General features: G+C 37.2%; 1 protein-coding gene across 2 annotated transcripts in view; it reads left to right on the forward strand.

Moving 5' to 3' along the window:
- DDX42 (DEAD-box helicase 42) overlaps positions 1-16,047 on the forward strand; it is a 53,116-nt gene that overhangs the window by 5,238 nt on the left and 31,831 nt on the right. For both annotated transcript variants that reach the window (XM_029211403.1, XM_029211404.1), the window contains exons 2-3: positions 4,585-4,818; positions 6,780-6,930. In XM_029211403.1, the coding sequence (XP_029067236.1) occupies positions 4,601-4,818; positions 6,780-6,930 (369 nt within the window). In that variant the 5' untranslated portion in view covers positions 4,585-4,600. The remainder of the gene's footprint in view (positions 1-4,584; positions 4,819-6,779; positions 6,931-16,047) is intronic.

The raw sequence follows: 16,047 nt of genomic DNA on the forward strand, positions 1-16,047 counted from the left end.
TGTGTGTGTGTGTGTGTGTGTGTGTGTGTGTGTGTGTGTGTGTGTGTACCAAATAAAGGGAGCTTTGAGGAGACCCATGAATAGCAGGACTACAGTTAATTTTTTAATATCCTCACTATGTTTTGACTTTCTTATTAACTGTTTAATGGATGTCTCTTCTCCAAACAATGTTTGCTTAGAGATTGAAAATTAATTTTAATAGCCTCAATAGCTTAAGCAGAGGAGGGTTAATTTTTTTTTCTTTTTCTTTGAACATCATAAAACCAAATAGAGATTAGGTTGGCCATCTTGTGCTTCTTATATCAGCTACAGCCCCTCAAACCTCTGTTTGTCAAGGATCTGTAGCCATATACATGGACTAATAGTAGGAAAAACTGTTGTCAAGAAATTAAGAATTAGTGGTGCACTGAAGATGATCTGGCTTAGATTTAATCAGGACTGGTTGGCTAGATAGCAAGGTTTGTAATAACAGGAGATGATGGTTTTCACAAATACTGGGATGAATTCTGAAGAGCCTGAATGCATGATAGTTATTCATTCATCATAAAATTTTTTGAGTACTATATACACTAGGCACTAAGGATACTATGTTGGACAAAACAGGCAAAGTCCCTGCCCTTGTGGAGCTGACATTCTAGCCAGTGGGGTATAGATAGCACAGTTGTTTGGCCTTGCTAGAGGCAATTAATTAGGGAACATGGGCAGTGTGACCTAGCTCACACTAGTGTAAGGCTTGGGGGCACTTAAGTGTTCTCAGTCTTTTGGCTGACCCAAATCTCCGAAGAGTTAAAGAAACGCATATTTCTTCACGCATATTCTAAACGCATATTTTGCGTCTTATGTCTCTAAACCATTAAGCAACTCTCACCCCCCTAAAGTCACATTGCTTGCCTGTTTGTGGCAGAAGTTGCATTTTTAAAACGAAGTATTTGATTTATTTCATTTGTAATTTGAACCCTTTATTATTTAGTAGGATTAATTTATGCCCATCCTTTTCTTCTATCCTCAGTCTAGGGGGAAGAGTGAGTTACTCCTTATTAAAGGTTTTGATCTTGTCTCTTCAGGTCTCTGCAACACCTTGTTCCTATGATTTTTCCTGTCATCCTAAATCTTTAGTTTTTCTTTTTGTTGGCTTTTCCTCTTTAGCATATAAACATGCTTACATTTCTTCCTTAAACGAAATTCCTCTAGTTAACACCTCATGCTCTCCTTCCTGTCATTGGTAAACAGCCTAGGAAGTAATCTGCACTCCTTGTGGCCTAGTCTTCATCCTCTACCACTTACCAGTCATTCCTTAACCCTGCCCCCACTCCTTCAACGGAGGCTTTTTAGTTCTTATCTCACCTGTCTTCTTTTTAGTTTTTAACACTGGACATTTCTTTCTGCCTGTAAAACTTGTCTCACCATCTGTGTCACTTTCTCTGCTATCCACCCTTCCTCTTCATTCGTCCTCAAGTTTCCACGTGAGTTTCTCTTCCCCTGCCCATTCCTAAATCTTGACATACACTATGATTGTCTCACCCCTTTTCTCACTCTCTGCTAGCTTATCTACATCAGTAACCTCAGATGCAAATGTCTCATATCAAATCTCTAGCCCCATCATAGATCTCTCTCTGCAGTTACAGACCTTACTTGCCAGCTGTCCTTAGCTCTCCCATAGGTACTGAACTGATCTCACTTTCTACCTGCTTCTCCATGCCTGGCTTTTCTAGGTTTCCATCTCTATTAATGGCACCACCATTCACCCAATCTGTAAAAGCCAGAAACTTCCAGAGTTATTCTAGACTCTCCCTTCCTCCTTAGCTCCCACGTCTAATTTGGTTACCCCAGTTGATTCTTCCTCATAGATACCTAAGTAAATAACTCAGATCTACAACCCCCCCTTCTCCTTCCTTATAGCCACTTCCTTAGTTGTTCAGTACCTTGTCACTTTATATTTGTATTTTTATAATAATGTCCCAACTGCTTTCCTTGTGTCCAACTTTTCCTGCTGTCTCTCATCTAATCATTCTAAAATACTGATCTGAAACATGTCCTTTTTTTTGCTTAAAATTATAACTGGCGGACTATAGTTTTGTATGGTGTGTTCTTAGCGTAGTATACTAAACTGTTCCCCTGGGCCCTGCTTGTCTTTCTGAACATGTGCCCTGCAATTTTCCCAAATGTCCTACAGAACTCTAGCTGCACTGCAATATTTCTAGCTCTCTGTGGTAGCACTTAACAGTGCCTTCTATCTAAAATTCCCTCTCCTGACACTTCTTCCCTGATATAATGCCTCTTCAGATTTAAAAAGTTAACGCCAGTGTCATCTCCAGAAAAACTGTGCCTTGTCCCCAATTCATCATAGGTTGGGTACCCTCCTCCTGGGCCATCAATAAATGCACTTTGTGTAGTACCTCTATTAGAACACATCATTTTTTTTTTTTTTAAGCTGGCTGAAACTACACTGTGAATTCCTTGAGAATGGGACTGTATCTTTCATCTATAAACGCCCAGCACCCAATGCATTGCCTGACCTTCCTCAGCAAGCTTTCGATAAACCATTTAAAGTCCTCCTGCTAGGAGATTGTTAATGTAATTCTTTCTTTTTTAAAATAAATTTATTTATTTTTAGCTGCGTTGGGTCTTCGTTGCTGCACACGGGCTTTCTCTAGTTGCGGTGAGCGGGGGCTACTCTTCGCTGCAGTGCACAGGCTTCTCATTGCGGTGGCTTCTCTTTGTTGCGGAGCACGGGCTCTAGGCACACGGTCTTCAGTTGTTGTGGCGCGAGGGCTTCAGTAGTTGTGGCTCACAGGCTTAGTTGCTCCGTGGTATGTGGGATCTTCCTGGACCAGGGCTCGAACCCGTGTCCCCTGCATTGGCAGGTGGATTCTTAACCACTGCGCCACCAGGGAAGTCCCTGTTAATGTAATTCTTAAAGTCTACCAAGGGTGGTTTTTTTCCATCCTTCCTTTGCCTATGTTCTGATTTCAATGGCTTATTTATTACTAGCCTCTTATTATGCATTATATACACTAGGAAAAAGGTTAAAATTCAGAATCCGTCGTTTTTGTTGCTTAGGAACAGCCCTTGGAAAGCCAGGCTCACAGATTTGTTAAACAATACTATCAGGTGCTAAAATTTTCTGGCTTGTAAATACTCTTACCAAATCTCATCTCACTAGAATTATGTTGATTCCCCTTAAGGGATTCCTGAAGAAGGCAGGAGATGGTCTAAATTAAGTGTAAGTAAACTGTTACTTATAAAGTGCTTATTCTTAGCCATGAATAACTTTTATGCAAAGTCCAAAATGGGTAAAGACAGTCCCTACCTGGAACTAAGGGCAGAGGTTGACATGGCATAAATCAACTTTAATACTAAACAGACTGAACTAAGTGCTGTATAATAGTTAAAACAAAACCTATAGGTTATATATGGGGGAGGGGCATAGAACCAGAAAAGTAGAGTGTGTTGTTGCTGTTCCTGGTCCCTTTAACAATGCCATTGTAAAAAGCAGTTTTTGGAACTCTGTTCACATTGGCTTCAGAGTCTATTATAAACATTTAAACTTTTCTTATTAATGGTAAACTTTAATACAAAGAAAAAAGTAAAAATCAAATAACTGCTATTAACATTTTGATAAGCAGCCCTCTAGCTATCTCTGTACATGTAAGACATGCTTTTACATTGAATCATACCACCCACCTTGTTTTATGCCCTTCTCATATTACTCAGTATATAATGGACACTTTTCTGTAAATGTAAAACTTCGAATGCACATTCCCATTTGCTAAGCAATTGCATTTTAAAAAATTGATCCTAAGGAAATAAGAGTATGCACAAAGGTATATGACATGTTTCACAACTTTAAAAAAACGGAAGTAGAGCAGTATATTTATTGACATTTAAAGATGTTCATGTATATCATACTGTGAAGAAATCAGTAACTAAAACAATTTGTACAGTATGGTTTCAGTTTTGATTTTAAATGGGGTGTGTTTGTGTATACACATGCATAGAAAAAAAAGCAAAAGATATCAACGAAATTGCATATCTGGGAGAGGAATTTCAGGTAATTTTATTTTGTTCCTTTTCGCGTTCTGAGTTTTCTGCTATTCTATGAAACGTAGGTAACTTGTGTCATTAAAAAAAGGTTTTTTGGAACCAAGACTTATAAGAGATAAGGTGTTTTTAAACCCATTTGATCAGTGCTTAGGAAATTTCTTTGTAATCCTTAACAATAGGCAAACTGAACGAGATGTTAAACGAGCAATCAAATCCTTTTGAAAGGTATGGTATTAAATACTGCATTCCTGTTCAGATTGAGATCTCAACAAAAGAAATAACAATTTCTTCAGTGTTTCAGAAAATGTGACCGTTTCATTGAGGTTAGCATATTGCATATCTGAAGTACAGAGTTAAATTTTTTAAATTGAAATATAGCTGATTTATAGTGTTGTGCCAATCTGTGCTGTACTGAAGTTAAAATTTTAATTGAGAGGCAAAGGTTTAAAATAAAATTGTAGGCAAAGATTGGAACTGACATAAAAATCAGTGGGCTGTTTATAAAGTTAAACTTATATAAGTGTCTCTTGTTCCTAACAGATCAGTCATTGACACCATGAACTGGAATAAAGGTGGCCCTGGCACTAAGAGGGGATTTGGCTTTGGAGGTTTCGCTATTAGTGCGGGAAAGAAGGAGGAACCAAAACTCCCACAGCAGTCCCATAGTGCCTTTGGGGCAACCAGCTCTTCTGGATTTGGAAAGTCGGCTCCACCACAGCTCCCTTCCTTCTACAAAATTGGTTCTAAACGGGCCAACTTTGATGAAGAAAACGCGTAAGTGGTAATACCTGGTAATTTAGCAAAGGTTAGGCTTTGAGGTATTCATTCCATCAACAGAAATTGAAGCAAAGAAACCATTTGTTTCTCAAATAATAATATGACTTGTTAAAGTGGTTACCTCACTGGATTGCATTGTTCCTAACAAGTTAAATTGTTAAGTTTACTCATTCATAAGGAGTATACTTTTGTGGTCCTTCACTTTTGCTTGTTCCAAAAAGGATTTGAGGCCATTTAAACCTAAATGTGGCTGAAGAGTTTTAAATAATTCACGTGGCTTTTGATGGTCTTTAATGAAGTTTTTTTTTGTTTTTTTTTTTTGCGGTACGCGGGCCTCTCACTGTTGTGGCCTCTCCCGTTGCGGAGCACAGGCTCCAGACGCGCAGGCTCAGTGGCCATGGCTCACGCGCCCAGCCGCTCCCCGGCATGTGGGATCTTCCCGGACCGGGGCACGAACCCGTGTCCCCTGCATCGGCAGGCGGACTCTCAACCACTGCGCCACCAGGGAAGCCCTGAAGTTTTTTGTTTACACCATACAAGTTGTTTTGGAAACACAGGCAGTTGTCAGAACGGGCAGAGGCATAGTTTGGCTCAACACCCAAGTCCTTAAAATTGTTATGTTTAATATCTTATAGTGGTAGGAAGATCTCAGATTTTTGCCCACAGTTCTCAGGAAACATATTTACCGGTTACCTTTTTTAACTTGATGTCTAAGAAGGTGATTGTTAAAAAGCTGGGGCTTGAAAGTTTGAGCTGTAATTCCTTATAGATTATAACTTCTCTCTTTGCCAAGTCTGAAGAAATCTTGTATTGCTATTATTCCCAACCTGGTTGTGACACTGCTTGAGGGTTTTTTTTAGTTAAAAAACCCTCAAGATCAGAGTTTTTAAAGAACACAGCAGCATTTTAAAAAGTTGGTATGTTATTTAGCAATTAAATACAGAAGTAAGTGTTTAAGATTCAGCAAAGTCAAGGATCATTATTCTAGAGAACAGTTTACCGACTCAGAGATACTTTTAAATGATACATTAATGAAACTACTATATAAATGAATATGCATTTATGTGTGTGTGCAGCACATAACAGTGGTTAGAGCTTTTAAAATGAAGACTTGAAAGGCTATAAAATTTTAGGCTGTAGTAGTGATTTCTTTAAACTAATATTTGGTTGTATTACTATTTCATTTAATTCTGAGGTAAGATCTAAACAATGTTTTTGTTTTGTTTTAGTTGATAACTACATAGATATTCTTTTCTGGGATATTTGTTAGAGGGAAAGTGATACTTTTTCCAGATGTTGAAATTCTTTTCTGAATACTTACATAGTATGTTGAGGATTTTGGATTGAACATTTTATTTTTTAAGTATAGTTGATGTACAATGTTATATAAGTTTCAGGTGTACAACATAGTGATTCACAAATTTTAAAGTTTACACTCCATTTATAGTTATTATAAAATATTGGCTATATTCCTGAACATTTATTTTTAATTTTAGAAGTTTTCTGTTGGTTCTCAGAAAACAGCCCAGAACTTCTGAAGAAAGTCTCTAGCCTTATGAATACATCTCAATTTTTTTTAAGGATTATGAAGAATAAACTAGCTTTGTAATATTTCATACAAAGTAATTTTTTCCATGGCATACACTTTAATATTTGCTATATCTATTCAACAATGATATACTAAATTTGTACTGAAAACTTATCCCTTTTGAGAGAACTGGAAATGTGATTTTTAACAGACACTATTGAAATGGAGAATCTGCTGTGATTTTTTTTTTTTTTTGCAGTATTAGAATTTGGCATGTATTAAGTGATAATTTAATAATTAGGTCCTAAGTCAAAGGACCAAAATCTCTTAATTGTGACATATACTTTAATAAAAATTTGTGTTAAATGAAAGATTCACCTGACCCCAAATTGAACATTCACTCTTATCAATCATGCATCTTAATTTTCAGATATTTTGAAGATGAGGAAGAAGATTCTAGCAATGTTGATTTACCTTACATTCCTGCTGAAAACTCACCTACCCGCCAGCAATTCCATTCCAAGCCAGTAGATTCTGACAGCGATGATGATCCCTTAGAGGCATTCATGGCTGAAGTGGAGGCAAGTGTCAACTCTGTTATGTTAACATTTTCAGTGATTAGAAATAGATCAGATTAACCTAGTGCTTTAGTCCTCAGTCAGTTTGTTTCTTGGCCCTTTATTGGGAGAATTTTGCTTTTGTATTCTATAGTTTCTCAACTATGCTTCCACTGGCCCTGTAGCATTTTCAGAGATGATTCGTGCCTAGGAATTTGAACTGTAACCCTTGAACATAGTAGCTCAAGATTTGTGTGTTTGTTGTGTGTGTTTTGTTTTAATAATTCTTGGTATATTCTTGAATGAATATTATCTCATTCAATCTAGCATTTATTAAATAAATATGTAAGGTAATTAAACTTAAGGAACTTGCTAAAATTACAAATTCTGTATTCTGTACTTTTAATGTTTATTTCTTATTATCAACATTATCATCAACATTCATGACCTTGCTGTGGAAATTGAAACTTGTGACCTCTTCCTTCCTAAAACTCTTCTCACTAGGCTTTTGTGATTTTGTATTTTGTTCTTTTCTCCCATCTCCCTGACTTTCTGTTTATTTGCTATTTATTTGCTATTTATTATGAAAAATTTCAAACACATACAAAAGTAGAGTAATAAAATGAGCCCCCATGTACCCTTCACCCTGCTTTATCAGTTAACAACTTGGCCAGTCTTTTGTTATCTAACAACTCCCACCCCTCTTTCAGATTATTTTAAAGTAAATCTCAGACATATCATTTCATCCATCAGTATTTCTGTATTTCTATAACTCTTAAAAAACATAGCTACCATATCATTGTACCAAAAAAATTCTTACATAGCCATCTGTTATCTGTCATTCTGTGATTCTCTTCGTTTCTCAAATATGATTCTCCTACAGTTCGCTATATTGATTTGCTATTGTCACTCTTTATACATTCTTTAGTGACCTCATCCTCTTCTAAAACGTAACTTCTATGTGAATAATTAATATCTTTAGTTCCATAGTCTCTCTTTGGTTTCAGCTCTGCTTTTCTAGAATCATATTGACCATTTTTACATGGGTGTAAAAATGGCACCTTAAACCCAATTCATCATCTTTTCCTCCTCAGCCAGGTATTTCATCTTACTTCTCTTAATGGCACCAAAATTCACACAATCACATTGGCTTTTTTTTTTTTTCCCTTGGCCACGCCACTCGGCTTGCAGGATTTTAGTTCCCCGACCAGGGGTATCGAGCCCCGGCCTTCAGCAGTGAAAGTGCAGAGTCCTAACCACTGGACCGGCAGAGAATTCCCACATTGGTTTTAATTTCTTCCTTTGATTTGTCCCTCTTCTTTTCTTTTTTTAAAATTTTATTGAAGTATAGTTGATTTACAATGCTGTGTTAACTTCTTCTGTACAGCAAAGTGACTCAGTTACACGTATATATATTCTTTTTTTATTCTTTTCCATTATGGTTTGTCATAGAATATTGAATATAGTTCCCTCTGCGATACAGTATGACCTTGTTGTTTATCCATCCTATATATAATAGTTTATCTCTGCTAATCCCAAACTCCCATTCCTTCCCTCCTTTCCTCCCCTCCCCCTTGACAACCAGAAGTCTGTTCTCTATATCTGTGAGTCTATTTTCGTTTCGTACATATGTTGATTTGTGTCATAATTTATCAATAGATTCCATATATAAGTGATATCATATTGTATTTGTCTTTCTCTTTCTGACTTACTTCACTTAGTATGATCATCTCTAGATCCATCCGTGTTGCTGCAAATGGCATTATTTCATTCTTTTTCATGGCCGAGTAATAATCCTGTGTGTGTGTGTGTGTGTGTGTGTGTGTGTGTGTGCGCACACACACACATACGCACACCACATCTTCTTTATCCATTCATCTGTCGATGGGCATTTAGGTTGTTTCCATGTCTTGGCTATTGTAAATAGTGCTGCTATGAGCATAGGGGTGCATGTATCTTTTGAATTATGGTTTTGTCTGGATATATGCCCAGGAGTGGGATTGCTAGATCATATGGCAGCTCTATTTTTAATTTTCTGAGGAAACTTCATACTGTTTTTCCTAGTGGCTGCAACAATTTACATTCCCACCAACAACGTAAGAGGGTTCCCTTTTCTCCGTACCCTCTCTAGCATTTATTATTGTAGACTTTTTAATGATGGCCATTCTGACTGGTGTGAGGTGATGCTTCATGGTAGTTTTGATTTGGATTTCTATAATGATTAGCGATGTTGAGCATGTTTTTATGTGCCTGTTGGCCATCTATATGTCTTCTTTGGAGAAATGTCTATTTAGGTCTTCTGCCCATTTTTCGATTGGGTTATTTGTTTTTTTCTTGTTGAGTTGTATGAGCTGTTTGTATATTTTGGAAATTAAGCCCTTGTCAGTCGCATCATTTGCAAATATTTTCTCCCAGTCCATAGGATGTTTTTTCATTTTGTTTATGGTTTCCTTTGCTGTGCAAAAGCTTGTAAGTTTGATTGGGTCCCATTTGTTTATTTTTGTTTTTATTTCTATTGCCTTGAAAGACCTAAGAAAACATTGGTACCATTTATGTCAGAATATTTTGCCTGTGATCTTTTCTGGGAGTTTTATGGTGTCATATCTTATATTTAAGTCCTTAAGCCATTTTGAGTTTATTTTTGTGCATGGTGTGTTATAACTTAATTGATTTACATGCAGCTGTCTAACTTTCCTCCCACCACTAGCTGAAGAGACTATCTTTTTCCCATTTTATATTCTTGCCTCCTTTGTTGAAGATTAATGGACGGTAGGTAATGTGGAGTTTTCTCCTGGGTTCTCTATTCTGTTCCATTGATCTGTATGTCTGTTTTTGTGCCAGTACCACACTGTTTTGATTACTGTAGCTTTGTAGTGTTGTCTGAAGTCTGGGAGGGTTATGCCTTCTGTTTTGTTCTTTTTCCCCAGGATCGCTTTGGCAATTTTGAGTCTTTTATGGTTCTGTATTAATTTTAGCATTATTTTAGTTCTGTGAAAAATGTCATGGGTAATTTGACAGGGATCACATTAAATCTGTAGATTGCTTTGGGTAGTATTGCCTTTTTTTTTTTTTTGCGGTACGCGGGCCTCTCACTGTTGTGGCCTCTCCCATTGCAGAGCACAGGCTCCGGACGCGCAGGCTCAGCGGCCATGGCTCACAGGCCCAGCCACTCCGTGGCATGTGGGATCTTCCCGGACCGGGGCACGAACCCATGTCCCCTGCATCAGCAGGCAGACTCTCAACCACTGCGCCACCAGGGAAACCCTAGTATTGCCATTTTTAACAGTATTAATTCTTCCAGTCCAAGAGCATGGGATATCTTTCCATTTCTTTGAATTATCTTTAATTTCCTTTATTAATTTTTGTAGTTTTCAGCATATAAGTCTTTCACCTCCTTGGTGAGGTTTATTCCTAAGTATTTTATTTTTATTTTGCTGCCATTTTATTTTATTTATTTATTTAAAAATATGTATATATTTTTTGGCCGCACTGCACAGTTTGCGGGATCTCAGTTCCCTGACCTGGGAGGATTGAACCCAGCCCACAGCAGTGAAAGCACTGAATCCTAACCACTAGACCACCCCTGGTGCAATTTGAAAAGGGATTGTTTGTTTACATTCCCTTTCTGTTATTTCCTTGTTGGTGTAAAGAAATACAACCACTTTCTGTATGTTAATGTTGTATCCTGCTACCTTGCTTAATTCGTTTATCAGTTCTAGTAGTTTTTGTGTGGAGTCTTTCAGTTTTCTATGTACAATATCATGTCATCTACGTATAATGACAATTTTACCTCTTCTCTACCAATTTGAATACCTTTTATTTTGTTTTCTTGTCTGATTGCAGTGGCTAGGACTTCCAATACTATGTTGAGGAGAAGTGGTGAGCATGGGCATTCTTGTCTTGTTCCAGATTTTGGGGGGAAGGCTTTCATCTTTTCACCATTGAGTATTATATTGGCTGTGGGTTTGTCGTAAATAGCTTTTATTATGTTGAGATATGTTCCCTGTATACCCATTTTTGTAAGGGTTTTTATCATCAGTGGATGTTGAATTTTATCAAATCCGTCTGTTGAGATGGTCATGTGGTTTTTGTCCTTCCTTTTGTTTTTGTGTGTTTGTTTTTCTTTCTCCAACACCGTAAGTTCATTTCTTGCTCACGTAAAAGCCAAAATGGGTGTTTCTAACCCGTGGGTGGTGCTCCTTCAAGCAACATTCAGGGCTCCTCCATCTTGTGGCTCTACTCTCTTCAACATATGATTCCAAGTGGCAGAAGGGGACTGAGCATCTGTCGTTTCTTTTGTTGATGTGGTGTATCACATTGATTGGTTTGTGTATGTTGAACCATCCTTTTGACCCTGGGGTAAATCCAACTTCGTTGTGGTATATGTCTTTTTTTACGTGTTGTTGGATTTGGTTTGCTAATATTTTGTTGAGAATTTTTGTATCTATATTCATCAAAGATACTGGCCTATAATTTTCTTTTTTGGTAGTGTCTTTGACTGGTTTTGGTATCAGGGTGATGGTTTCTTCACAGAATCTCTTTGGGAGTGTTTCTCCCTCTTCAGTCTTTTGGAAGAGTTTGATAAGGATCGGTATAATTTCTTCTTGGTATGTTTGATAGAATTCCCCAGTGAAGCCACCTGGTCCTGGACTTTTCTTTGTAGGGAGTTTTTTGATTACAGATTCGATTTCATTTCTAGTGATTGGTCTGGTCAAGTTATATATTTCTTCTTGATTCAGTTTTGGTAGCCTGTATGTTTCTAGAAAGTTGTCCATTTCTTCTAGGTTGTTGAATTTGTTGCCGTATAATTATTCATAGTATTCTCTTATGCTTTTTTGTTATTTCTGTGGTATCAATTGTGATTTCTTCTCTTTTTTATTTTGTTTATCTGGGGGTTTTCCGTGTTTTGGGGTTTTTTTTTTCTTTTCTTGGCTGCGCCATGCAGCTTATGGAATCTTAGTTCCCTGACCAGGGATTGAACCCATGCCCTCGGCATTGAAAGTGTGGAGTCCTAACTACTGGACCACTGGGGAATTCCCAAGGTTTGTCATTCTTGTTTACCCTTTCAAAGAACCAGCTCTTGGTTTTATTGATTCTTTTCTATTTTATTTTTAATCCCTATTTTATTTCCTTTCTTTTCCTGATCTTTATTATCTCCTTCCTTCTGCTGACTTTCTAGTTCATTGACATTTAAGGTAATTATTGATAAATATGTATTTATTGCCATTTTAAACCTTGTTTGCCCATTGATTTTATATATATATTTTTTGTCCCTTTTTGTTTTGTTTTGTTTTTCCTTTTGTGGTTTGATGATTTTCTTTTGTATTATGCTTAATTATATTCTCTTCTTTTTGGTTTTTGTGAATCAGTTGTGTTTTTGATTTGTGGTTGCCCTGTTTTTCAAGTATGTTAACCCCTTCCTATATCTACTTGCTTTACACTGGTAGTCATATAGACCTAAACATACTCTAGAAAAGTCTACATTTTTGTACTCTCCTCCCTCACATTTTATGATTTTGACGTCCTCTTTTGCATCTTCATGTTCATCCTTTTGCTGTTCATTGTGGTTATCATTCTCTGACAGAAATGTTTTGATTTTTTTTTTAATCTTACTTAAGTGATTACTGGCTTAGTTAAGTGATTTACTTTACAATTGTGATTTTCTCTTTCCTGTATATTCTTTTGTGTGTGTGTGTGTTTGATTTTTTTTTAACATCTTTATTGGAGTGTAATTGCTTTATAATGTTGTGTTAGTTTCTGCTGTATAACAAAGTGAATCACCTATACATATATCCCCATATCCCCTCCCTCTTGCTACTCTATCCCACCCCTCTAGGTAGTCACAAAGCACCGAGCTGATCTCCCTGTGCTATGCGGCTGCTTCCCACTATCTGTTTTACATTTGGTACGGTATATATGTCCATGCCACTCTCTAACTTCGTTCCAGCTACCCTTCCCTCTCCCCTTCTCCTCAAGTCCATTCTTTTTTTTTTTTTTCTTTTTTTTGCTACGCGGGCCTCTCCTGTTGTGAAGCACAGGCTCAGCGGCCATGGCCCACAGGACTAGCCGCTCTGCGGCATGTGGGATCTTCCCGGACCGGGGCACGAACCCATGTCCCCTGCATCGGCAGGTGGACTCTCAACCACTGTGCCACCAGGGAAGCCCTCAACTCCATTCTTTATGTCTGCATCTTTATTCCAGTCCTGCCCCTAGGTTGTTCAGAACCATTTTTTTCCGTATATATGTGTTAGCATATGGTATTTGTTTTTCTCTTTCTGACTTACTTCACTCTGTATGACAGACCCTAGGTCCATCCACCTCACTACAAACGCAATTTCGTTTCTTTTTATGGCTGAGTAATATTACGTTGTATACATGTGCCACATCTTCTTTATCCATTCATCTGTCAGTGGACACTTAGGTTGCTTCCATGTCCTTGCTATTGTAAATAGTGCTGCAGTGAACATTATGGTGCATGACTCTTTCTGAATTATGGTTTTCTCAGGGTATATGCCCCGTGGTGGGATTGGTAATTCTATTTTTAGTTTTTCAAGGAACCTCCATACTGTTCTCCACACCCTCTCCAGCATTTATTGTTTGTGGATTTTTTGATGATGGCCATTCTGACTGGTATGAGGAGATACGTCATTGTAGTTTTGATTTGCATTTCTCTAATGATTAGTGATGTTGAGCGTCCTTTCATGTGTTTGTTGGCAATCTGTATATCTTCTTTGGAGAAATGTCTATTTAGGTCTTCTGCCCATTTTTGGATTGGATTGTTTGTTTTTTTGATACTAAGCTGCATGAGCTGCTTGTATATTTTGGAGATTAATCCTTTGTCAGTTGCTTCGTTTGCAAATATTTTCTCCCGTTCTGAGGGTTGTCTTTTCATCTTTTTTATGGTTTCCTTTGCTGTGCAAAAGCTTTTAAGTTTCATGAGATCCCATTTGTTTATTTTTGTTTTTATTTCCCTTTCTCTAGGAGGTGGGTAAAAAGGATCTTGCTGTGATTTATATCACAGAGTGTTCTCCCTATGTTTTCCTCTAAGAGTTTTATAGGGTCTGGCCTTACATTTAGGTCCTTAATCCATTTTGAGTTTAATTTTGTGTATGGTGTTAGGGAGTGTTCTAATTTCATTCTGTTACATGTAGCTGTACCACTTATTGACGAGGCTGTCTTTTCTCCATTGTATATTCTTGCCTCCTTTATCAAAGATAAAGATAAGGTGACAGTATGTGTGTGGGTTTATCTCTGTGCTTTCTATCCTGTGCTTTCTATCCTGTTCCATTGATCTGTATTTCTGTTTTTGTGCCAGTACCATACTGTCTTGCTTACTGTAGCTTACTGTAGCTTTGTAGTATAGTCTGAAGTCAGGGAGCCTGATTGCTCCAGCTCCATTTTTCTTTTTTAAGATTGCTTTGGGTATTTGGGGTCTTTTGTGTTCCCATACAAATTGTGCAATTTTTTGTTCTAATTCTGTGAAAAATGCCATTGGTAGTTTGATAGGGATTGCATTGAATCTGTAGATTGCTTTGGGTAGTATAGTCGTTTTCACAATGTTGATTCTTCCAGTCCAAGAACATGGTATATCTCTCCATCTGTTTGTATCATCTTTAATTTCTTTCATCAGTGCCTTATAGTTTTCTGCATACAGGTCTTTTGTCTCTTTTGGTAGATTTATTCCTAGGTATTTTATTCTGTTGTTGCAAAGGTAAATGGGAGTGTTTCCTTAATTTCTCTCTCAGATTTTTCATCACTAGTATATAGGAATGCAACAGATTTCTGTGCATTAATTTTGTATCCTGCTACTTTACCAGATTCATTGATTAGCTTTAGTAGTTTTCTGGTAGCATTGTTAGGATTCTCTATGTGTAGTGTCATGTCATCTGTAAACAGTGACAGTTTTACTTCTTTTCCGATTTGGATTCCTTTTCTTTTTCTTCTCTGATTGCTGTGGCTAAAACTTCCAAAACTATGTTGAATAATAGTGGTGAGTGTGGGCAACCTTGTTTTCTTCCTGATCTTAGTGGAAATGATTTCAGTTTTTCACCATTGAGAACGATGTTGGCTGTGGGTTTGTCATATATGACCTTTATTATGTTGAGGTATGTTCTCTCTATGCCTACTTTCTGGAGGGGTTTTATCATAAATGGGTGTTGAATTTTGTCACAAGTTTTTTCTGCATCTATTGAGATGATCATACGGTTTTTGTCCTTCAGTTTGTTAATATGGTGTATCACATTGATTGATTTGCATATATTGAAGAATCCTTTCATTCCTGGGATAAACCCCACTTGATCATGGTGTGTGATCCTTTTAATGTGCTGTTGGATTCTGTTTGCTAGTAGTTTGTTGAGGATTTTTGCATCTGTGTTCATCAGTGATATTGGCCTGTAGATTTTTTTGTGACATCTTTGTGTGGTTTTGGTATCAGTGATGTTGGCCTCGTAGAATGAGTTTGGGAGTGTTCCTCCCTCTGCTGTATTTTAGAAGAATTTGAGAAGGATAGGTGTTAGCTCTTCTCTAAATGTTTGATAGAATTCGCCTGTGAAGCCATCTGGTCCTGGGCTTTTGTTTGTTGGAAGATTTTTAATCACAGTTTCAATTTCAGTGCTTGTGATTGGTCTGTTTATATTTTCTTTTTCTTCCTGGTTCAGTCTTGGAAGGCTGTGCTTTTCTAAGAATTTGTCCATTTCTTCTAGGTTGTCCATTTTATTGGCATACAGTTGCTTGTAGTAATCTCTCATGATCCTCTGTATTTCTGCAGTGTCAGTTGTTACTTATGCTTTCTCTTTTCTAATTCTGTTGATTTGAGTCTTCTCCCTTTTTTTCTTGAGGAGTCTGGCTAATTAATGGTTTATCAATTTTGTTTTTCTTCTCAAAGAACCAGCTTTTAGTTTTATTGATCTTTGCTACTGTTTCCTTCATTTCTTCATTTATTTTTGATCTGATCTTTATGATTTCTTTCCTTCTGATAACTTTGGGGTCTTTTTTGTCTAATTGCTTTAGGTGTAACATTAGGTTATTTGAAATTTTTTTTGTTTCTTGAGGTAGGACTGTATTGCTCTAAACTTCCCTCTTAGAACTGCTTTTGCTGCATCCCATAGGTTTTGGGTTGTCGTGTTTTCATTGTCATTTGTT

Source organism: Monodon monoceros, unplaced genomic scaffold (assembly GCF_005190385.1).
Source record: "Monodon monoceros isolate NGI ecotype Baffin Bay Population unplaced genomic scaffold, NGI_Narwhal_1 Super_Scaffold_9, whole genome shotgun sequence".
Taxonomy (NCBI): Eukaryota; Metazoa; Chordata; class Mammalia; order Artiodactyla; family Monodontidae; genus Monodon; species Monodon monoceros.